Source organism: Phyllostomus hastatus, unplaced genomic scaffold, assembly GCF_019186645.2.
Source record: "Phyllostomus hastatus isolate PE091 unplaced genomic scaffold, TTU_PhHast_1.1 phas_contig_477, whole genome shotgun sequence".
Classification (NCBI taxonomy): domain Eukaryota; kingdom Metazoa; phylum Chordata; class Mammalia; order Chiroptera; family Phyllostomidae; genus Phyllostomus; species Phyllostomus hastatus.
Window position 1 is genome coordinate 3,970,678 of NW_025333889.1, and position 24,338 is coordinate 3,995,015.

The following is a 24,338-nucleotide window of genomic DNA, read 5'->3' on the forward strand; positions in this document are numbered from 1 at the left end:
CTCGGAGCCACCACAGTAAGCAGCAAGGCAAGTCCTGCCTCCCGGCAGGCTCCAGGGCCCCCTCTTCCGAAAACCCACCGAGGGCCCCCTGTGGTTGGCCGTGGCACAGAACTACGTGCGCAAGCAGGCGGAGCCGCCAGACCTGGGCCCCGGGCTCCGCCACCATTTATTTACTCCTCCTGCCACCTCGGTCACCTGGCGACCCCTGAGTCCTCACCTCCATCTGAGAAATGGGGACAGCGAGCCGTGCGGGGAGCGGGACCAGTATCCCGAGGACGACACCAGGGACGACAGGAGGGCAGGAGGTCCCACTTCTCCCCGCCACACACGCACACCCCCTTCCCTGCGCCAGCCCCCTCCCTGCGCCAGCCCCGCCCCGCCCCGCCCCGCCTCGCCCCGCCTCACCTTTCTTTCCCTTCACGAGCTCAGGGTCCACCAGCACAACACCATCTGCACCAAAGAGAGAGGCCGTGAGGCTCGGGAGACCAAAGAGACCGGAGGCCTCCCCTGGAGGTGGAGGTTTTTCATTGCACATTCCAACTGGGTTCGTTACAGGAAAATTAAGCAAAGAGAAAACAAAGTCATCTACATTCCCACTCCCCAGAGACACCCACTGCCAAGATATTGGCACAGATTTTTTTTCCAGATGTATATGCACCACGCATGTCTTTATGAGAGAGACAGAGAGAGAGAGATCCTACTTTACCTACCATTCAGTTCACTGCTTTCCTCACTTAAGTACACTGCCAACATTCACACACACACACACACACACACACACACACACACACAATGCACTCATCATTCATTGGCTACACATTGCTCCAAAGAATGAAAGTAGCGTAACATGTGCAACTACCCTCCTCCCGTTGGGGGTTCAGGCTGCTTCCACCTTTCTCCATTCTCACTGACACTGCAAGGAGCACCCTCACAGCTGCCACGACCTTCCCGAGAGGACCTGGCTGAGGGGCACTCTCATCCTCGGCGCCTAAAAATGCCAGCTTTGCACACTCTTTAAAAAAAACACACACACACAACTATTTGAGTTGAAATAATTATAGAATCCCAGGAAGTGGCCGAGATGGTACAGAGAGGTCCCTGTGCGTCCCGGTGGTTACATTGCAGGTAATTACAGTACAAGGTCAAAACCAGGGCGCTGACATGGGCACGGCGTGTGCAGAGTTCCAAGTCATTTCCTCTCACGTGGGGATCTCTGTGACCGCCGCGCAGTCTGGGGACAGCAGGGCTGGGGACAGCCATCCTGCCCGGCTCTTTCCCGGGACTCCCTTTGGAGTGAGTCCTGCCCCCAGCCCCCTCCGTCCCTCCCGGCGGTTGTTGCGTGGGTCACCGGCCAGCAGTGACCACGGAACGCTGTGGATGGCTCGCTGAAAAGCACGCGAGAAAAAACACACATGCACAGAGACAGACTAGTTTCTGTGGGGAAGTAGGGACGAAATGGCCACCCCCCCCTAGTGGGGAGTGCGCCGATTTACCGTCCATACCTGCTTTTATTGGGCTCATTCTGCATAATAATTCAGGTAAAGTACAGTACTCATTAGGGGGAAGTAAGGAACCATAGAAAACAAAGAACTCTGCCGGTCTATTTTGAGTTGGGGTCAAACAGCTGTAAGACTGAGGAACAAAATAACTTCCTCCTAAGACCCCTCTCATTCAACTGAGAGCATTCTAAACAAAGAAGGTTTCACAGTAATTTACATGTTCTTTCTTAGGCCTGATCACCCCCGGGGAATCCGCACTTCTCAGTACAGAGCTGCACCACCCTGTCACTGTTTCAGGCTTAGGTGGAGCAAGGGAACTAAGGCAACCAAGAGATAAGGAGATTTTCTTCCAGACGCTGAGAACTCAGGCTATGTCAAAGCCGAGGAGCCAGGGTCCATCACCCCCTTTTGCTGCAGCCCCGCAAGTCCTTCTTTTGGGGGGCCTCCATAAGTGATCGTGCCTGTCTCAGGTCGTTCACCCCGTGGGGAATCTTACCCGTCTTTGGCTAACCGACCAAGCTTTTTGGGGTTCAGTTATGAATAAAGCAGCAGAAGCAGCATTCCTGCCAGGGAGATAAGCTTTTGTCTCCTTGCTGGCTTACAGTTCCAAGGGCGGTCCCTTAGCCTTAGCCTAGGCGGGGGTTTCAGCTTCTGATACCAGTCAGGGCGGTTCCCAACAGGTGGTAACTACTGACACTGCTGATCTGTTTCCCGCTTCCACCCTGTTCTCGTCTGGAGAGCGTTGCAGAAATGGAGCCAGCCGTGCAGTCCACGGCCTCTAGAGCCTGGCGCTCCCACTGGGCACGACGCCCTGGAGACCCAGGGGCTGCTGGTGTGCCGGCCACTCCTTCGTTCTAGGGCCGAGGCCAGCCTCGTGGTGCAACCGAGCCACAGAGCGTCTAACCTCGTTCCCCCCGGAGAAACCTTTCTGCTCTTTCCCGTCTGGAGCCGCTACAGACAACGCTGCCAGGGGCACACGCGCCCAGGTTTTCGCGTGGATGCGGTTTCCATTTCTCTGCAATAAACCAACACCCACGGGTGCAGCCGCTGGGCCATGGGGTAGGTCTCTCTGTTTTTTTCTCAGTTTTCTAAGAAACCGCCAGGCGGTTTTCCAGAGGGGCTGCTGCGCCACTTTGCATCCCCACCAGCCCTGCACGGGCGGCCCGGCGTCTCCGCGTCTTCACCGGCATGTCGTGCTGTGAGTGTTTTTCACTGTCGCCGTCCGGACAGCCGGAGACGACGCTTCAGCGCGGTTTCCACCGGCATTTCCCTGATGCCCGACGACGTCACGCATTCCTCCACGTGCGTGTTTGCTGCCCGTCCGTCGTCTCTGACGAAATGCCTCTTCGCGTCTTTTATCTACTTTCTGAGTGGACTTTGATGTCCTTTTCCTGAGGAGTGTCGAGGGTCCCTTGCCTGCTCTACAGCGAGTCCCGTGTCCCCACCCCACACTCTTTAAAGCTGTTTCCAACCAGACAGCGGCCCCTCACGGATGTTTCTGTTTGCACGTCTTTGATCACACTACCAGCAAAGCCCATTTTTAAAAACACAAAGCGAGGAGTTGTCTGTTGACTTAAAGGAAAGCCAGCGAGAGAACCTGACTCCAAACTCAACTTACCCACAGGCTCTACTTGGTCAACATGGTCTATGTAGTCTCTCTTCCCCAGGTAGATGGTCACCTGTGGGCAGAACACATATGGATTCTAAGTGGCCAGAGAACACTCACCTAAGGTGTTGTCTTAAAAATCAGCCAACAACCAAAACCTTTTGATGAGTTTTGGGGAGAGGAGCCCCTGGTCTGCAGCCGGCCCATCACCTCCCCGCCCCCTGCTTGGCCGAGGGCAGAGAGGATGGGTTGCAGGCAAGGTGTGCTCTTTCCTCCGCCTCGTAAGTCAGCTCCACGGAATCCTTCCTTCCCCTTTGGATGGACCCTGTTCTCTCCACCTTTATCCACCAGGCCCGGGTCTGATATCACCCAGCTAAACTAGTTGAATTAACTGAGAGTACTTTCGAGGAAAGTTATCCCTATGCAAATGAGCCTTCTCCCACCCATTTGCATGTTAAGCCTTTAATTTCTAGCTGTGAGTGACAGGTTTCCCCACCTCAGTTAAAAAGAATTTCTAGACTCCATCAACATTTGCTACATGCGCCAGTGAGTAGCAAATGGCCAGCCCCTTCTTCCCTAAGCCTCCTAAATTCACATTTTTATTTCCGTGAATACTCCAAATCATTTTCGTTGGCATTAAATCGTCTCCTAGACCCACCCCCTCCCCTCAGAGGTCCTGGACTGAATGAATCCCCGAGCCTCAGGTCATCTGCATGAACGACATTGAACCACCATAAGAGTAGCATAGCCAGGTGACCGGACAGAGGACAGGAGGTTGGATGGTGGGGGTGGGGGTGCGCTTTCTGGGTGAAACAGTTCGGTGTGTACAAAGCCCGAAGACAACAGGATACTTCTGGAACTGCTCATGCTTCATTTGCAGGTGACTGGCCACCAGATGGGGGTGCAGGCTGATGGCGGAAAGGGTCTTAGGGGACCTGGCCCCGAAGAATCTAGGGAGACACTGAAGCATGTCAAACCGGATGAAAGACCTGCAGTCACAAGGCATGTAGAGGGTTGACTGTGTACCAGGCACCATGCACCACGCTGAACGCTGTGGCTGCGAATTTCACTGAATCCTCACAGCAGCCCCGTGAGACAGGAATCATCAGCCCGTTTCACAGAGGGGACCCCCGAGACTGTGGCCACGTTGGCGGCAGAGTGGGGAACGGACTGGCAAGTTCGGAAAGAGGGCCGGGCAGGGAGCGGGTATGGTCGGGAGCGGGAAGGAGTGCCCTGCGGGGGAGGGAAAGAGGCAGGTGATGAGAGTGAGGGTTTTCTTCTTTTTCAGGCTTTGGCTGTGAAGGAAGGCGAGCTAGAAAGGGTACAGCGTTGGGGGTGTTTTTAAGGTACTGAGGTCGGTACTAGTTTGGATGCTCAGGCAAAGGCCTGGGGGAGAGAGAGAGGCTGCAGATACCGCCGGGCGGGAGGCTGATGGTGCAGGACCCTGAGGCAGCATGGACCCCGGGTGGGAGCGCAGGCACCTCCTCCGTGTAGATGCGAGGGCAGGGGCAGGCAGTGGAGAGGGGCTGAGTGTGAGACTGTAGCCGCCTGCTGCTTGCCCACCCAACGGCCACGCACTCCTTCCTGGATAAGTCACCCGATGTCGCAGGGTCCACCACACCCCTGTGGTCCTGAGCTGAGAGGAGGCCAGCCCAGAGGATGATTCTCAATTGGCCAGATCAGTTATGATTATCCAATTCCTTTGGCTCAGGACTGGTATAAAGCGGGCATGCGGCCCTGACTGGTGTGGCTCAGTTGGTTGGAGTGTTGTCCCTTAGACCAAAGGGTCGCAGGTTCAATTCCCAGTCAGGGCACACACCCAGGTTGCAGGTTTGATCTCAGTCGGGGTGCACATGAGAAGACAACTAGTCAATGTTTCTCTCTCTCTCTCTCTCTCTCTAAAAGCGAAGAAAAAGTGTCATCAGGGGAGGATTACAAAAGAAGCAGGCATGTGACCCAGTTTTGACCAATGAGATATGAGAGAAATTTTGTCCTCACTCTTAAAAGGAGACCCCAGGAAGCAACAGCCTCTTCCTTCTTCTAGGAGGAAGTGAGGGTGAGACGCCTGGAGCTGGGGCAGCCACCTTGCCACCAGCAGGAGGGTGAAGAGAGGGCAGAGCAGACAGACTCCCAGAGACCCGGCCCCCGAGCCCCGGCACCCCATGCCGGGACCCACACGGAGGTGGCAGTTGGAACGACCCTCATCATCTGAGACATCAGTGGATGAATTATTTTTTACCCCACAATACAAAAAGGTCTAAACTTCTTGGTGCAAAGGGTGCAGACCTAGGCGTGAGGAAGAAAAAAGTGGAAAATGACAAGGCCCAGCAGCAGCACCTCTCTCCTCCTGCCGGAAGTGCCCTGGAAAGACACACGTTAGAAAAGAGTTTGGAGAGTGAAAGGGCGAGGAGCGCCCAACCGCCACCCCGGCGGATCGGGGTACTTGATGAAAACCAGGGGGCTCCTCTGCCAGGAGAGGGGCGGGGAGAGGGGGGCTAGCAGAGCCCGAGTCTCGTGTGTGACACCGGAGGGCTCAGAGCGAGTTTGGGGGCCCCATGCGGGCTTTGGAAGTCAGCAGGAAGGAGGGCCTTCATCCGCACGGTCCAGTACGGCAGCCACTAGTCACAGCTGGCGCCTGGACACGTGAAATACGGCCATTCCCGACTGACAGGTGCTGTGGATGTAGAATACACACCAGAAAACGCATGTAAAATATGTCACCAAAAATGTTTGTATCCTTTACAGGTTAAAACGATAGCTTTCTGGGTATATGGGGTTAAAGAAAGATAATATTAAAGCGAATGCCACCTTTTTCCTCTTATTTTTTAAAAGCAGCTATTAGGAAATTTGAAATTGCATAGGCAGCTTGTCCCGATGGTGTGGAGCTAGACGGCTGGCCCCTAAGAAGCCATCGAATAGAGTGAGGCCACCCCATCCTCGGAGACTTGGGGTGGACCTTCCCCAGTCTCCCACACTGGGAAGTTCATGGGCACATCTGGACCATCATCTCATGTGCCCCTGACGGAGCCAACAGTGGCGCTCTCCCTGCCGAGGATGCAGTGTGCCAGGGTGTTGGCGGCCCTGCAGCCGCAGGGCAGCATGGCGGAGGGGGAGCAGCTGAGCATGCTCTGTTGTCCCGAGGCCCTGAAGGCCCAGCAAGGCCGAGAGCGCTGCGCCGGGGCAGGTGCGCAGGAGGGAGCGAGTCCTGTTGATGCCCCATTAGGGGCTTCCCCAGGCGGGGAGGGGAGATGACAGACAAAGGGCCAAGTGAGTTCCAGGTAGACACAAAACAGTGTTTGCAGTGGTAGGTTGTGGACTCAAGGCTGGCTAGGAAAAGAAGTAAAATTAGGGGTGAGGAGAAGGGGACTGAGAGATTAGGAGAAAATTAAGGGTCTCAGGACTAAAGTCTTGCTGCAGTTGAAGAGAAGTTGCATCTCTGCCCTGGCTGGTGTGGCTCAGCAAATTGAGCACCAGCCTGCAAACCAAAGCGTCGCCGGTTCGATTCTGAGTCAGGGCACGTGCCTGGGTTGCAGGCCAGGTCCCCCGTAGGGGGCTCATGAGAGGCAACTACACATTGATGTTTCTTTCCCTCTCTTTCTCTCTCTCTTCCCCTCTGTCTAAAAATAAATAAATAAAAATTAAAAAGAAGAAGTTGAGCCCTGGCTGGCATAGGTCAGTGGATTGAGCGCGGGCTGCGAACCAAAGCATCACAGGTTCGATTCCCAGCCAGGGCACATGCCTGGGTTGCAGGCCACGGCCCCTAGCAACCACACATGATGTTTCTCTCTCTTTCTCCCTCCCTTCCCTCTCTGAAAATAAATAAATAAAATCTTAAAAAGAAGAAGTTGTGTTTCTGCAGCTGACTTGTTCACATACACCGCATCTAGCATCCGTCTCAGGCAGAGACAGAAAATAGACAGACAGCACCTCTCAACTTCACGAGGTCTTGGGGTTGATCATATCTATTCTCCAAAAGGCTCCTTTGAAAAACCAACCAACCAACCAACCAACCAACAGGCAAACATTTCCATCAAGCACTCACTTCTGCGCCACCTACCGATTTGTCCCTGGAGACCTTCTTGAAGATGACGTGGTTTGGTGCCGCCTTACCGGTCTTCGCGTTGGCCGCCATGCTACCTGTCCCCGGCAGTGCCTTCCACCTCGGGACACCCTTCAGGGGTCAGGGGGCTGGGGAAGGTAAAATCAGTCCTACATGTAAAGTCAAGCGCATCCTGGGCGTAAAACCTGCTCGTGAGACGCTGCGCATCCGCCCGACGTTGCCCCTACCTGCCTACCAGTGTCCACGTTTGATTAAATAAGGTCTCTGTCTGGTTCGTATTGCACGGCAGTGCACCACTTTGGAAAAGCTGTGCTTTTATTTTTATTGACAAGCCCCAAACATCGGTCGGCACGCCTCACCAGGGAGCCCAGCCGGATGCCAGTGGGAAGGTCCTACTTGCTGACTACCCTTTGGTGTCGTACACTGGGGCAGGGCGACTTTGAAATCCTGTCAGGGTGCTGTCTTACGGCAATTACAGTGGGAAGGGTCCCGAAAGGCACAGCGTAACCCCTTCACGACAAACAGCACTTTCAAAATGTGTTAAACCCCCAAAAGGCAGGTTCGGCAATGCGTGGTCGGCGGTGCTGGGCTGTTCCTGCCCCCCTCCCCCTCCCGGGCGCACAGACAGCGGGGGTGTCTTCTTGGCACCCCTCAGCGCACTCCGGTTTCCTGAACAAGCAAAGTGCTCGGGAACTACCCGGAGCGGGTGAAACAGGGACAGACGGACGGCACGCACACACCCGCCACCCTGAGCTGGCCCTGCCGCATCCTGTCCCGTGCCCGAGAAGGCGCGTGCAAGGGCGGTCACATACCTTGTGCGACCAGCCAGATGGCCCAGGAGGAGAAGGGCTCTGTGCCCTCCGCCGTGGCGGTCAGCCCCGGCTGTCTGCCCCGATGACCCCGGCGAGGCCCCCGGCTGACGTGTGTCGGGAATTTGTAGGGGATCTGGAGAGGGGGCCCGCGCTCAAGGTCTCAAGGCCTCAGAGCCAAATCCCCTCCTCGGGGCGGAGTGGACATTGGATTAGTGTCAAGACGGGCGGACGTGTCACTCAGCAGTGCCAGGCGTCAGGCCAGGCCTCCTTCCGGGGCGGGGGGGGGCTCAGAGCGGGGAGCCACCCCGCTGGACTGGGGACCGCATGGGGGGAGGGACAGCGGCTCAAGGAAAGCTACTTTCTAGCCTAACCCTCTTTGGGTTCTGGAAATAGACTGATCATCTCTTCGAAGGACAGGGATTTCTGAGTCCTCAAAACACCCGATTAACCCCGGCAGGTGGCTCACGCAGGGATATGCAGAAAAGGTCAAGGGGATACATCAACCTCAACAGGAACCCCTCGTGCCAGGCGAGCCAAACCAGGCAGGTCCCTCCCCTCCAGCCCATCGTCCTCTTGGTGGGGTCACGAGTCCTGTCCGTGTCCCCAGTGTCTGGAATCTGTCCCCGCTCTCCGGGCCCAGCACCTCCCCGAGGGTCCACGGCAGCCGCCCTGCTCTCCCGGACCAGAGGCCTCCTGCGGGTCTGACGGCACCATCTGTCCATCTGCACCGCCAGGCCCTCCCAGGCCCCGCTCTGCACCACGCTGCTCACCCCACCCCATGGCCCTGGGGACACAGGCACCTCTTTAAAACTCTGCCCGCCCCTCTGCCCGCCCCTCTGCACGGCCCTGCACCCCGTCCCCAAGCTGTCTGCGCCCGGACAGTCCTCCCGTCTCCCCGCCTCACTGACTCTGTCCCCCTTGCGGCTCCAGCCCAGCAGGCCCTTCCTCGGCAGAGCCTCTGCCACCCTCCAGCACTGCGCCCTGGGCACGTGCGCGGACGGTGACTCCATGTCTCTCTTCAGCGCTTGACTCTGGGTTGTACAAGGCCGGGCACCCACGCTGCTGTGTTTCCCTCACCTTCCGATCGCAGTGCCCAGCACAACAGCGGCTCCCACGAACACCCAGGGAGTGCCTGGAGGGCACGCTGTGGCCACTGACCCACACGTTGGGCTGGACCTGGTGTCTGGGGAGGAAGCAAGTCTCAGCAGAAAGCCGGTTTGGGGTGTCAGCACCTGTCAGGACACGCCAGTGGCTTCCCCCCAGTTAAGCCTGGATGAAACCTGCGGGGCCCTGTGTGACCTGGCTGCCCCGCCGCCTGCGACCCTGCGTCTCACCACCTCGCCCGCTTAGCCCCGGTCCTCGGGCCCCTTTGCTTTTCTCCAGACCTGCCGCAGGGCCCGCGCAATCCCTGTGTCCCGTCCGGGGACACTCTTCCCGCAGCCAGCCGCTCGGCTCGCTCCCTTCATCCCTCCGGGTCTGGATGTCGATGTCGCCCTATGCCCCCTCCCCCGACGCTTTCATCCTCTGTCTCTGCATCATTTCCCCCTGTACCACTTGTCATCTAACACACAAGAGAATTCACATTTTAATCTTGTTCCTTGTCCGTCCCCGCACTGCACCGTCGCCGGAAATGTAAGTCTCTGACACTTGGCGGCTTTTGCCTGTTCTTACCCCGTCCCGTCGCAGGCATCCGGAACAGGGGCCTCGGGATACTCGGACCGAATCAGTGAGCCACTGGACTGCAACCGTGTAATAGCTGGCGAGAGCTAAAGCGGGGGGGGATTTTTAAAAAATTTCTAAGGGGAGGCCCCTGGCTGGTATAGCTCAGTGGATTGAGCGTGGACTGTGAACCAAAGTGTCATCAGGGCACATGCCTGGGTTGCAGGCCCTGGCCCCCAGCAACCGCACGTTGATGTTTCTCTCTCTCTCTTTCTCCCTCCCTTCCCTCTCTAAACATAAATAAATAAAATATTTTTTAAAAATTTCTAAGGGAGAAAACTGTTTTTTAAATAAAGTAATGCCAGCGAATAAATGTAAAACAAATGATAAAATCAGCAAAACATCATTTGAGCAACGGACTGTATGAATAATGCCTTTTTATTGTCTGTGTTTCTGATGCTTTGCTCTCTGGGGCCTTGCTGCCCTGGGGTAAATGCAAACCATCCGACCCACAGCCCACACACCTCAGCCTCTCCTTGTCTTCCGCTCTGGGAGCCGCTGTGGCCCCGCCCTCACCAACCGGGCCCGGGGGACAGACAGCTGGAGACAGGCCCCGCCCCCCAGGGCCTCTCAAGACACTCAACCCGCCCGTCTTGGGCCTGCTTACCCTGCCTTGCCAGTGCTTTCCTGGGAACCACGGAAAGACTCTTGCCCACGTTTCCCCCTCGATCCCACTGCCCCCCGACCTACCCTGGTGCTTCTTCAGGTGACCTGTGTGGCGTGGCCTGCCCCTCTCTCGGGGAACTGTAACAGACTATCAATACATGGCACCCGTCTCCTTGCCTGTCGGCCTCACCACACCCGAATAACACCAAAACCAGCACTCGAAAACACTGATGAAGTTACTGACTCAGACAACAATTATTCGCTGGTGTCAGAACCAGCAGATGTGATGGGAAAGTGGTTGTCCCTGTAGAACCAAGGGGACGCCGCATGGACCCTGGGCTCGTCACAGGGGCAAGCCCGGCAGCACAGTGGAGAGCCAGGGGTGCCCACGGTCCGCGCTGCCAGCCGGTTGGGAGGCGCCCCCAGGGGGTAACCGGCCCCATCGGGGTTCAGACATGACTTCTAGTGTACAGGAAACGCAAAGAGCAGAGGAACAAGCTGAACAGCAATGCGAGAGAGCTCCCAGACGGGTCCAGAGAGGAGCCGGCATCTTGCGTAATAAGTCCACGTCCCAGAAAAGCGGCGGACTGGACTGAAAGACGCTCAGGGGACTCAGCAGCAGATGCCGCGCTCGGTCCCAGGCGGGACCCACCCAAATGCACCCACAGGATGTAGAAGACGTTTGGGGTCCACGGGGAAAACCTGACTATAATCTACCTGACAGGTAAGATGGAGATATCTGGAAGGGGAAAACAGAGATTGTGACTGAGCCAGAGGTCATAGGATGAAATGTGCACTGTGATCGGATTTCGCCAACAGTCTACATGTGTACATACACACACATGTATGTTTTTATATGTGCACACACATACATGCACGTGTTCATACCCTTTGCATGTACCATCAGCAAAGACGCACAGCAAGGAGCTAACACTGGTTTTTAGGAAACGTGGTTCCAGGCAGTCACTCCCAAGCCCTGGTCTCTGCTCGGGGGGACTGAGAGAAACAAGGCAGTAACTGCGTGTTCTCAACAGAACCAAAGGCGTTCAGTGTCGAATGTCCTGTCCCTCCCTCTCTGCCCCTACTGAGGTGCACTCGACATACAACCCAATGCACTCCTTTCCAGGGTGGTCTGATGAGTTTACCCGCCACCATGATGATGACGTAGAACACGTCCATCACCCCCAAGACTTCCTTGGGCCCCGGTTCAGTCACCCCCCCCCCACCCCGCCGACTCCCCGAACTCCGGGGAAACTCTGAGTTGCCCGTCATTAGTCCAACACTCTCTCGAACGCACTGTGCATGTTAGAACAGTGGTTGTTTAGAACAGAAGTTGGAACGGCACAGCAAACACCCACATTCCACACTGAGACTCGACGATGAACCGCTTGCTGCCCAAGGTCATGGGCCTCCATCGCTTTTTCCCTTTGGAACCATTTGAAAGTATGGAGACTGTGACACGTGACCCGTGAATCTTTCAGGATGCGGCTGGGACGCAGAAGGACAAAATGTCCTTCCTTTCAGAAAATAAAGATGATCGTAGACAGTAGCTTAGGACACATCCTCACTCGGCCACATGAAAAAGCTGCCGACCTTCTCCTACAATTCTTTTGGAAATGTACCGGTCTGCGAATTCTCCAAGTCTGTTTCTCTGTGGTCGGCGTCTGGTGAGATGGAGCCAACTTGCCGTGTGTTTCCTCCCCTGGTGCCCAACCCAGCCGCAGCTTGAGGGGACGCTCGACTAAGCAGCTTCGGGCTTTGGGGTAAGGCGATCGGCTCAGGGGTTCACCAGGGCACAGGCCTGAGGCACACTGGTGCACTCTGCTGACCATCAGCGACAGAAGGAAACCTTGTTCCCCGGCATCCTGGTGGCTGGGAGCAGAGAGCGCTTGAGAAGTCGGAGGCGACTGTATTCACGACGAGGGCCAGGGAACGGGAGCTTTTAAAAGCCACCTTAACGCCACCAGGCACCTCTTTGTCAGCTGACCTGGAGGATAGAGGGCTGTTATGGGTTGGGCCGGCTTATACTGAAATCATCCATGGAACCCCATGGGTTCTCAAGGTGGGCAGAGACCCTTAGGCCCCACCCCACTCCCTGCTTTGATCTCTTCTGCAATAGCCACAGGACGTTGTTGAATGCTTCCAGGGATGGTGAAATCAGTCATCTTTCTTTGAAACAGGACGAAGCGTAAGAAAGTTCGGTTAGAATGGAACCAATCTCCTGCTTCTCTCTGACGCTCCAAGTTAATCTCATCTCTTCCGCGCGTGACTCTCATAATTAGAACACAGGCACTCCTTCCTCGCAGGCACTGACGTCCTCTCGGCACCGTGGGGTCCCACCCCAAGACAGGTTTCAAATGCCCATCTCGGGGCATCGTGCTGGGAACGGCACGTAACGGTCCAGGTTTCCGTGCAACAGGGGCAGGTTGGTCAGCCTGCAGCCGCAGACTGCAGTCCTGGGACCCAAGGGTCACCGATGAGTCCACTGTGACACACAGGAAGGAGCTGGGCCTCACTGCCATTTCCTTTCCCTCACCTGCAGGGCCAGGGAGAAAAGATGAAGTGCCGTGCAGAGTGGAGGCAGAGGGTCCTGATCAAGACTCCCCTTGGTCCTCCCCAAGGTGCTTCTTCACCTGCCGGCCAGGCCACATGCCCACTGGAGGGGTTTCCATGGCAACAAAGCTGCTACGGCACAGGAATTGGACTCGATCACAAATTGCATTGCTTGCTCCAGAAGTTGGCAAAATAAGGTAGATGTCGTTTGTAGGAGAGGCCTCTACAGACTGAAGGTGCAGCCCCTCCAAAATTTGCGGCGTGGGGGAGCCCTAACCCCTGGGGTGAGGGGATTCGGAGTTGGGGCCTTTGGGAAGTGAATAGGGTAGAATGAGGTCATGAGGGTGGGGCCCTGGTCTAATAGGATTAGTGTCCTTGTGGAGAGACTCGTTCTTTCCACTCTCCCCACGCACAAAGAAGTCACGTGAACACACGGTGCAATGGCAGCACCTACCAGCCCAAGGTCTCAACCTGGAACCCACATTGCAGACACCTTGATCTCAGACTTCCGGCCTCCAGAAACGTGAGAAATAACTCCCTGTTGTTATAACAACTCAGCCAGTGATACTTGGTCACGGCAGCCCGAGCTGAGACAAGGTCCCATGCTTTTGTTCAGATCCATGAATTGCTATAGATCAAAAAAGTTTGGAAAACACAGACAACGATCCAGTTAAAAAATACCCTTTTTTATTGGCACCAGATAGAGGCGGTGGTTGTACAATGCTGTGAGTGCACGAAATGCCACTGAATTCTTGCCTTTAAAGTGGTTATGTGAGCCCTGGCTGATGTGGCTCAGTGAATTGAGCACCAGCCTGTGAATCAAGGGGGTTCCGGTTCGATTCCCAGTCAGGGCACATGCCTGGGTTGTAGGCCCCAACAGGGGGCATGTGAGAGGCAACCACACATTGATGTTTCTCTCCCTCTCTTTCTCTCTCCCTTCCCCTCTCTAAAATAAATACATCTTAAAAAATATAAAAAATATAAAGTGGTTATGTGATTTCCAACTCAATGCACTTAAAAATGCATTTTTTACATTGTGACCCAGTACATACACATAAATATACAGAACAAAATTTCCACAAAACAGTTATTTACCCTTTTTGTGCAGCTTTCTTTTTTAAGCAATCTTTTAAAAATATATTTTATTGATTATGCTATTACAGTTGTCCATTAACCACCCCCTTTCATTCCCCTCCACCCTGTACACCCCCTCCCACCCATATTCCCCCCCTTTAGCTCATGTCCATGTGTCATAAGTTGTTTAGCTTCTACATTTCCCATACTACTCTTGTCCTCCCCCTATTTCCAACCTACCATCTATGCTACTTGTTCTCTGTAACTTTTCCCCCTCTCTCCTCCTCCCACTCCCCTGTTGCTAACCCTCCATGTGATCTCCATTTCTGTGGTTCTGTTCCTGTTCTAGTTGTTTGCTTAGTTTGTCTTTGTTTTTGTTTTTGTTTTAGGTGTGGTTGTTAATAATTGTGAGTTTGCTCTCCTTTTACTATACATGTTTTTTTATCTTGTTTTTCTTAGATAAGTCCCTTTAACATTTCACATGATAAGGGCTTTGTGATGATGAACTTTAACTTGACCTTATCTGAGAAGCACTTTATCTGCCCTTCCATTCTAAATGAAAGCTTTGCTGGATAGAGCAATCTTGGATGTAGGTCCTTGCCTTTCATGACTGTGAATACTTCTTTCCAGCCCCTTCTTGCCTGTAAGATCTCTTTTGAGAAATCAGCTGACAGTCTGATGGGAACTCCTTTGTAGGTGACTGTCCCCTTATCTCTTGCTACTTTGAGGATTCTCTCCTTCAATTTTACCTTGGCTAATGTAATTAGGATGTGCCTTGGTGTGTTCCTTCTTGGTTCCAACGTCTTTGGGACTCTCTGAGCTTCCTGGACTTCCTGGAAGTCTATTTCCTTTTCTAGATTGGGGGAATTTCTCCTTTATTATTTGTTCAAATAAGTTTTCCACTGGTTGCTCTTCCTCTTCTCCTTCTGATACCCCTATAATTCGGATGTTGGATCATTTAAAGATGTCCTGGAGGTTCCTAAGCTTCTCCTCATTTTTTTTGAATTCTTATTTCTCCATTCTTTTCTGTTGGTCATTTCTTTCTTCCTTCTGGTCCACTCCATTGATGTGAGACCCAGCTTTCATTCCATCACTATTGGTTCCCTGTGCATTTTCCTTCATTTCACTTATTGTAGCCTGCATTTGTTCATCTAATTTGCGACCAAAATCAACCAATTCTGTGAGCTTCCTGATCACCAGTGCTTTGAACTGTGCATCTGATAGGTTGGCTATCTCTCAGTTGCTTAGAAGTACTGATTCTGAGGCTTTCATTTGTTCTTCTGTTTGAGCCATGTTTTTTTTTTTTTCCTTTGGTCTGGTCGCGCCTGTGACATAGGTGGGGCGGATCCTTAGGTGTTCACCAGGGCCGGGCACCCCAGTCGCTGGGTTGTGACGTTGTATGTGGGGGTGGGGTCGGAGAGGGCACAATGGCGCTTGCTCCACTCTCTGTTGGACCTCATTCCCTTCCACCACTTCCCCCGGGCAAGCTGGGCCCCTCTGGTGCCAATTCCCATGTGGGTGGGCTTGTGCACCCCGTGGGACCCCTCCAACGACCTCTCCTGTGAGGCTGGGAGTCTCTCCCTGTGCCTCAGCTCCCACAGGTGTTTCCAATCAGCGTCCCGAGGCTCTGTTTCCCAGCGCTGGGATCCTGGGTTGTGCGCAGTGCCTTGTTTCACAATCACCGTCTTGCCGGGGCTGCCGGTTGCCACCCCTCGGCCAGGGCCTGCCAGCTGCCACTTGCGCACCCAGGGTCCACCCACTGCAGTCTTGTGTGCCCTGGATGCCTTACATGCCTAGGTCCCAAAGCCCTCAGTTCTCCGCAAGGAGACCCGCACCTGGCTGCCCAACTCTGCTCCTCCTACTGGTCTGGATGAACGTGTCTATTTTAACTCCCTGGATGTCCGACTTCCATATAGTTCAATTTTCTATCAGTTCTGGTTGTTATTCTGTTTCTAAATTGTTGTTGTCCCTGTGTTAGTTGTGCAAGGAGGCAGTGTGTCTACTTATGCCTCCATCTTGGCTGGAAGTCTCTTCCTACCCTTTTGACTGTCCCTTTTACTCACTCTCCCTTTCAGCCGGTTATGATTCACTACCCTGGGGCTGTTTGGTTTGCTTTTGCCAATTCAGTTTCTACTAAGTAAAACCTCTGAGTGCCCTGCACACAGCGGGTGTCAAGGATGTACCTGTCCCGGAGACTCCAAGACGCCCCTTAGGACACCCGGGCATGTGCCCCAGGGAGCAGCAGGCCTGTTCACAGCCCATCTTCTCACCGGCCTGGCGCACAAGGAACCCTACCTACTGTCTCCTAAACCCACCTCGCTGAAAATCGAAGCCTGAGTGCCGCCCCCCCAACCCCCACAGTCTCTGCTCCACACACGGGGTCGGAGCAGCCCCACAGCGACGTGCAGGGCTAGCGCTCCCACGTGGGACGCAAGCTCCCTACTTACACAAGGAAAGGCAACCAGCCTCGTGCGGACATTACAGACATTCGGCAAGAGATGCTGCTCCAGAATGAGACTTCAGAGAGGGCGAACAGAATGTGGGCCTTTGTGTGGACACTTGCCAGGCTGCTGTTGGGGTTCTAGGCCCCGCCCCCACACGGCTGGCACCTGTGGTGTCTGCTCCAGCCAATGGATGGGACAAAGGCGACCCATGCAGAGTGACGAGGGCTTGCACGGTGACACTTGCTTTCTGGCAGCATCATCTGTGTTCCCCTAACTGACTGCACGTGGACAGGCAGACGTGAGTGAGGCCACCCTCCAGTGTCCAGGGCGCCCGGCCAGCCCCGCCCACTCAGACTCATAAGAATGGTTGTTTGAAGCCCCTGCATTTTCAGGGAGTTTGTTCTGCAGCAACAGCTACCTGGATCCCAACCCCAACAAGCCAGTCATAACACACTGACAAAACCATCGGCAAATGCGACTGCAGCCGGACAGTGAATAGCACTGAGTTACCGGTAATCCCACGAGGTATCATTATGGCCCGGTGTCCTTAGCAGTTTGGGACGCATGCTGCTTTATGGGGAAATGACATGCCTGAGACCTATATCATTTTGTTAACCAATGTCAGCCAATAAATTCAATACAAAAATTTTAAAAAAAATTGTCATGCCTGAAGTGTGCTATAAAACGCTCTGGTGAAGTTGCTGAGTGGCAGGTGGGGGTGTTGGGGCTCACTGCACGTGTTTGCTGCCTCCTTAGGCTCCCGACCCGCCCAGGGGTGGACGTCCCCGGTGTGCGGCCCGGGGAGTTGGGTCAGAGGGCAGCGCAGTCCCGGGCAGCAAGCACTCACTACAACAAGCAGGTGTTTGAGGAGCGCAGTGTGGCCGGAGTGCGCAGAGGACGGGAAGGATCTGGAATGAAGACGGGAGGGGTTTGGAGGCACAGCTGGAAACCGGAGCTGCGGAAGCCAGAGCTCCTGAGGTAAGAGAAGCAAATGTCACAGAGGCGAGGCAGGTAAGGATCACTTTCTGGCTCAGAGTTCGATCTTTTGCTGGCACGTACCACATAGCTTATGTGCTCTCGCAGAATCTACACAAACACATATTTCACTTTATTCAAGAATTCTGAGGTTCGTTGGTTTGACAAGCTGGGGCTCCCTCGTGTGTCTGGTGGAGGGCAGGCAGGGCAGGCAGGCAGGCAGGTCTGAGGATGCCCGTCCCATCACCCACAGGACTCAGGGTCCCGGACGGCTTCTTGCTGAGCTGGCGCTTTCCCGCAGCTGGAAAGTGGCGTACAACTCAGATCTTACAGAATTTGCGATACTTGGTTTCTGCAGCCCAGCACACTCCTGGGCGGGGTAGCTTCTCACCTGCTGCCCCGCACAGGTGTGGAGTCCCAAGTCCCCAGGTCCAAATGTCTAGCTTCCCCGGATCACCTTGTGAAGACATGCAGGCGGGCGGCTCTGCACACCTCGGCACACGCCCCTCACCCACCCCCCCACCCTGGGCCGGCCCCACCTCTCCTTTCCTGTGCCCGCACAAAACGTCCCGGGTGCCAAGATGTGGAAGACCAAGGGGCTCCACAGACTCGCAGGGTAAAGGCTGGTGTGTGCGGCTGTGCCTGAAGCAGAAGGCATCGAACTCAATCACATTATTTTTGGGAACTGACCTAGGAAATGTTAAGTTCATTAAAATGATGCTTTTAAGTTCTCAACTTCTGAGATGTTTATTTTTTTTAAACAACTGATAGTCAATTTACTAAAAAGGCTGATAAAAGCCCCTGCAATCGTAACTTCCACCTCGACTCCTGGCTCAACATTGACAGACGGCGTCTGCTTAACGTCTCCGAAGGTCTGTGCGCGTCAGTGAGCCGCTTGGGGATCCTCATCTGAAACCCATCCCGAGTCACACGATCCTCCCCCAGAGCTTTTCTCGTCCTGACTCCGAGTCTCGGAAGGCATCCGACTGGTCCTTTCACACTGGTTCTTTTCCTTTGTGCCTCTGATCCAGTCAGCACGCACCTCCTCCGAAGGCCTGGGCAGGGCCGTTCTAATCTGGCGAGTCGCCACCTCTTGTCCACGGGTGTCCTCCTGACACAGGTTAACGTCTGCGTCAGAGCCGACACTTCTGAGGGAGCATGCTCGCTGTGGCCACCCAGAAATCATCCGGAAACTGAAACACCCCTTTGCCCACCCCCACGCCCCAGCGGGGCCGGCAGCATCCCCTGCCCCAGGCGGGAGGGGGAGACCGTGCGTTGAAGTCATGCTCCACCGTGGTGAGTTCACACGTCAGCTCAGGCTTGGCAGCTGCTGACCTCACAAGTGTCCCAGTGAGGATGGACCTCAAGTGGAAATACCCTCTTTGTTTCAAGGGCAGAGAGAGCGCTCCTCCAAGGTCAAAGCACACAGGGTAACCGAAGGCTAAAGAAACAGCGACTTGAGGCCTCCTTCACGGGTGACCCCTTCCTTGGAGGTGACTTGCGGAGGGCCCCTTCGGCTTTCTGGGGAGCGCCAAGACCTCAGATGCCGATGGAGCGTGGACGCACGCTGTTGGGCTGAGCAGACACCCGGCCAGCGCCTCAGCGAGCACAGCGTGGTCACGGGGCTTCCTGGGAGATCCTCACTGGTTAGCGGCACAAGGCTCTGCAAGGGGTCTGCGCTGCCACGAATAAGTCACCTCTCAGGGAGGCACCTGACGCCCCTCCAGCAAAGCGGGGGCCGGGAGGCCAGAAGGAGACAGGCTGGGCTCACGGTCAGTCCCGTGGACAGTCTCCAGGGCAGGCCCAGGGGCCTGTGCCTGCTGCCGGCTGAGCTGACTGCAGGGGTCACAGCAGCACGTGGGGCTCTGCAGGCCCAGGGGCCCAGGTGCTGGGGACGCCCCTTCCCCGCTGCAGTCAGGGCTGGTGACAGGGGACCGCCATGCTGATATTTGCAGGCAGTGACACCACGAGGAGGAGGGAAGACACCAGGACAGTATTACCATTACTTCCAAAGGAACGGATACCAGGAAAATAAAGCAGAGTACTTCCCCCCATAAAGCATAAAAGGAGAATTAAAAAAAAAAAAAACCACCAACAGACATGGAGTTTGAAAAGTATATAACAGATTTCTTATTTATTTACAATCAAGTTCTTTTGGGCAACACAATTAAATAAATAAAAGACGTGCCCTGGCCTGTGATTTCCACTCCCTTCCACTGGAGCTCCCTGAACGGCTAACAGAAAAGGGGAGACCAGGGCGGGGCGTGAGGGAGGGGCAGCCCCGCCCTGGGGGAGGAGAGGCGCCCCCCACCCCTCGCCAGGCTCCGGCACTCACACCCACAGCTGTCCAGAGAGTAAGCATGAGAGGAAACAAATAAAGTGCAAATTAGAAAGTGATAAAAAAATGTTGGTGTTTCTCACTCAAGGAACCAAAATTTCCTACACAGGTAAGGTGGGAAAGAAAAATGCTTAAGAAAAAAAAAGAAAGAAAAAGAAAAGAAAGCCACAGGCCCGTTGTCCTCTGGCCTCAATCACAGCTCCTGCGCCCAGGGAGCGCCACCCATGCACCGCATCTGAGAATGGGCTCCCTGCGCTCCAGCACCCAGGGGCTCCTCCGCACATGGGCGCGGCAGAGGGGTGGCGACCCCAAGTTCCCGGCTCCAGAGCTACACTCGGGCCCTCGCACCCGGGTCCCTGGCAGCTGTAATCGCAGACCACGGCGTGCGCCTTCTGGGAAGGGACAGGCGGGTCCCGGAAGACACCGCCTCCCGCAGCACCCCACTTCTCCGGAAAAAGGGCCTCTGCACTCCCTCTAAAAAAGAAACGGCTTCTTAACGTAACTGAGGCTTATGTCTTGACCAAGGACCAGACTGGCAGACGGGAGCCCGCAGGGACCACTGCTCTCAGGAGCAGTTCAGGAGACCGAGGAGACCGCGGCCGCGACCAGGGGAGACCAGGACGGGAGCTTCGTCGTGACAGACGCGAGCGGGAGGACCGCAGGCCCTCGTCTCCTGGGGGATGGGGCAGTCCCGGGGCTCCCTGAGGACAGGGGTGACCCTGTTCGGTTTCTGGTAATCCCATGATTGAAGCGAGCTCGTGGGAAGGGGACCCCAAGGCGACGGGACGCGCCCTCGGCCGGAGCCGACTTGGGAGGAGGGGGAGCACGGAGGAGGACGCCGCGGAGCAGCGCGGGCCGCGTTGGCGTTGGCACTGCCGCACAGGGCGACGGGGCCGGGGCGGCGCCCCGCTGAGGTATGGCGATGGGAGCGAGTAGTGTTTCCCAGGGAACGGAGGCAGACTGGAGCCTTGAGCCTTTGCCCGGTGAGGCCCTGAGGCCGTGGCGGGGCCTTTGCAGCGTCGTCCCTCTGGGCCACCAGAGACGCCAGCCCCGGCCCCCACGGGTCCCCTCCGAGAGAAGGCCACAGCGCCACCCGCTCCGGCTCTCCTCTGGAGGTCGGGGCTGCGCCCAGCGCACCGCCGGCCGGGCCGGGCCCGCGGAGGCCGTCAGTAATCCGACCACAGCACGGCTTTGCTCCCCTTGTCCACGCTGACGACGTGGGTGCCGGAGGGGGACCAGGCTACTGCGTTGATGGACGAGCTTCAAGGGGAGAGGCGGGAGCATCGGTGAGGTCTCGCGAACTCGACCTCGGGCGCCCTGGCACTCGGGGGCAGGATTCCCCACGGCCTGCCCCACGGGCACTCGGGCCCAGCTGAGCACGCGGAGGAGCCCGGGGCTGCGCTTGCAGTTTGGGAACGGGAGGGTCAGGCCTCACCCAGCACCCCCCCCCCCGGGGGGGAGCTCTGCGGGGGCTGAGTGAGGGGACAGTGGCTGGGGCAGAAGTCCCCTCCTGCTCTCGGGGCTCAGGGAGGGGTGGTTACGGAGGAACCCGGTGAGCACTCTGACTAGCAGGCGGGCTTGAGTGGATGGAACTAAGGAGAAAAGCAGCCTCGGGGAAGAGAAGACAATGTTTGCTTCTCTAGCTTTTCCTCCAACGGCCACTAGTCTGATTGCTCGGCCCGGAAGGTTTGGTAAGATAAACAGACCAGGGGCACACCCCTGCACGGCCGTGGGATTGGCCCAGCTCCCAGCACTGCTCCAGAGGACCCTGTCCTTGTGGGGCCGACAGTCCAGGCCCCGGGGACGGAGTCACGGGACCCACCCGCAACCTCAGAGGGGGCTCCCAGGGCCCATCTTACCCATGGTGCTTGGAGAGCACCTTCTCCACCTTCCCGGACAGCACGCCCCAAATGTAGAGGGAGCCCTCGGCCGAGCCGGCCGCCACGTAACCGCCATCAGGGCTGGAGAAGACAGAAGACGAGACACAGTGTCAACCGCCCACCCCCGCCCGACTCCGCATCCTCATGGCCCTCCTCACGAGAAGTAATGCTTGTTCCTTGTTTATGAGTCACACACGGGACCAGTCCTTGCCCGGAAGTGAGAATGTGCCATTCGCACCCGTTACCTTGGCCTCACCCCATGAAGAATAGGGGCCACCACGTCACTTCTGGGGACCCCCAGTCCCTAACTCTCTCTGACTCACACACAGCACAGGGAGACCAAGGCAACCCCCAAATGGCAGGGGGCTTGCTTCAGCGCACGGCTCGCCTGGCCACATGGCTCAGTGACGCAGGAAAGGAGGAGGAAGGAAGGAAGCTTCGGCCCGGAGGAGCTTCTCCCTGGCGCTGGCCCGACCGTGGGGGAGGTGCGGCAGAAGCGCCGTGCGTGGAAGCAGGCAGACCTGGGGGAGGGAAGCCGTCCCTCTCTGGAGAGCCTACCCAGCTCTGCCCCACGGGACTGCCGCACCCCTCCCCAAAGCCTCTCAGTCCTTCTGTAAATGCAGAGACAGGCGAACCTGCTGGGCACACAGCGGGCCAAGCAGCCAGCCACCCCGCTTTGGTGCAATCACAGAGCAACACCGGGAAGACAGTGACTGACGGCCATCTCTGGGGCTGGACTCAGGGTCACTCCAGGACACGCGGGCTGAGACACTGACTCTGGCTCACCTCTCCAGTGGGAAGGCGCCCGTGTTCTAACCTTCGCAACGACCCAAGGTGGGGGTAGGACAGGCGGAAGGAGCAGCCAGACTAACCTGAACATGACCCTCGTCCAGTCGGAGCCGCACTTGAACCCTGGCGCGCTGAAACAGACAGAGAGCGCGGTCACCCGACGGACAGCTCACCGCCCTCGGGGTCGCACTCGGGGTCGGGGCGGAGGGCCGGCCCCTGGTCTTCGCGCAGCCCTCGGAGCACCGGCGCCCCGCACGCACCCAGGCCGGCGTGCCCCGCTCACCTGAACGTCTGCCTCACGGCATTTACTCGGAGGTCGATGATCTTCAGCAGGTCGTCGCGGGAGCAGCTCAGGAGCTCGGTCCTCTCGGGGTTCAGGTCCAGGGCGGTGATCCTCCCCAGCAGCTCCAGCTCTCGGACCACGGTCTCCGATCTGGCAGAGAGACGGGGAGTCTGAGAAACGCACCCAGGGGCGTCAGAACTGCCCGGTGGTGACCAGGACGCCGTGCCATGGAGGGGAGAGGGGGAGGGCGCGTCAACGAGGAGGCGGAACTGGCCCAGGGCCTCGAGTGTGTCCCCGACCTTACAAACGACCTCGCTGCCTGCCTTTACCGTCCTCCCGCCAACCGAGTCTACGGCCACCACTCTGAGCGCTAGGGCTCTAGCCTGGGTTTCCGCCCACCCAGAGGGCGCCCACCAGGCTCCATCTAAACACGGGGAGAGCTGGGGCTTCTCTCCGGCTTCCTGCCGCACAAGGCCCAGCGCAGGTCCCCCTTCTTCCCTCTGTTGTGTCCTCCCGATCCTCCCCTGGGTCCCGGGCCCGGGAACAGCAGTCCCGGGCAGGGCCCCGTTGCCCGGGCAACCACGGGAGGCCCGGGCCCTTCCTGTGCCTTTCGTTGTGAGCTTCCGAGGACACGATTTCCCACCACAAACCATAACCGGGCAGGGGTGTCCATCTCAGCGTTGGCAGTGTGCGGCTGCAAGCCAGCCTCTCCACCGCCTCAGGACCCGGGACCGTCGCCTGTCAAATTAGCGGGTAGACCAGAGACTCTGTCCAGTTTAACTCCCAAACTCCACGCTTCGGCTTTAAAGCTAACCAACGGTCATGAATAAGCCACGAGCTTCACACCGGGCCTTCCAGAGCCTCTTCTGCCACCGCGGTTTGCACTGCCCATTCCGCACGACTGCTCGGCCACTGGGCTTCTGCCCTAGCTGTTCCCCACGCCGCCGGATCACCACCCACGTCCTGACGTCCAGCCTCATCCCAGTGCGTGACTCCTGTCACCTGACCCTGCAGCGGCCTGAGCCCTGGCCCACCGGCGGGCCCCCCCGGCCTCTCTGTCTGTGCCGGTCCCTCCTCACCAGGCAGCTCCCAAAATGCTGTCCGGCCCCTCACTGCTCACCAGCCTGTTCCGACACCTCCACAGCCCTCCCGGAGGACTTCCAACCTCTCTGGAAAATCCTGCCCTCGTATTTCCAAATGTCCGTTACAAATTACGGACTCATGTCCTCTGAACACAATCTCTGCACCCTCTTCCTAAACCTGTCATTTATTCTTTCTTGCTTTAGTTCCCTTTCTCACCCTCCACACGCACTTGTCACCAAGCCCTGTCTGCATTCTCGCTCCAGCGGACCCCCCACTCCCTCCACTGCTTGGAGGTCAGATCCGCAAAAACTCTCCCGACTTCCCTGCTGTCCCATGCACCCTCTAAACCGCCACCCACGCCACCCGGGAGCCTCCCAGGGAGCGGTCCTTTGCCGAACACCCACTGGCTTCTACGGTCGGGCCTTTTACAACATGACGGATGAAGCCCGTGGCCAGGGGGTCCCAGCCCACTGGGTCAGTCTCTTCTGCCCACACCCCGGCTTGCGTTGCTCCAGCCAGACCCGGCTGCCCTGCCCCTCTGGCCTGGCACGTCTGCCAGGGGCTCTTCTCCGACGTGAGGCTGCTCGCCCCTCACGGCGAGCCCCGCGGCAGCCCCC

The 24,338-nt window shown here is 56.8% G+C and overlaps 2 protein-coding genes across 6 annotated transcripts in view; both read right to left on the reverse strand.

Annotated features, from left to right (window-relative positions):
* Nucleotides 1-9,126, reverse strand: part of SAG (S-antigen visual arrestin) — a 29,048-nt gene extending 19,922 nt beyond the window's left edge. For 2 of the 3 annotated variants that reach the window (XM_045845656.1, XM_045845658.1), the window contains exons 1-4: nt 7,978-8,131; nt 7,163-7,293; nt 3,118-3,178; nt 406-450 (exon numbers count right to left, since the gene is read on the reverse strand). In XM_045845656.1, coding sequence (XP_045701612.1) covers nt 406-450; nt 3,118-3,178; nt 7,163-7,237 — 181 coding nt within the window. In that variant the 5' untranslated portion in view covers nt 7,238-7,293; nt 7,978-8,131. Of the gene's footprint in view, nt 1-405; nt 451-3,117; nt 3,179-7,162; nt 7,294-7,977; nt 8,132-9,054 lie in introns of those variants that run through there. The other variant, XM_045845657.1, reaches the window with a different exon arrangement.
* A 10,327-nt stretch (nt 9,127-19,453) lies between these two features.
* The window catches only part of ATG16L1 (autophagy related 16 like 1), a 33,605-nt gene continuing 28,720 nt past the window's right edge, over nt 19,454-24,338 (reverse strand). For all 3 annotated transcript variants that reach the window (XM_045845722.1, XM_045845721.1, XM_045845720.1), the window contains 4 exons: nt 22,639-22,788; nt 22,439-22,486; nt 21,546-21,647; nt 19,454-20,946 (listed from right to left, as the gene is read on the reverse strand). In XM_045845722.1, coding sequence (XP_045701678.1) covers nt 20,853-20,946; nt 21,546-21,647; nt 22,439-22,486; nt 22,639-22,788 — 394 coding nt within the window. In that variant the 3' untranslated portion in view covers nt 19,454-20,852. The remainder of the gene's footprint in view (nt 20,947-21,545; nt 21,648-22,438; nt 22,487-22,638; nt 22,789-24,338) is intronic.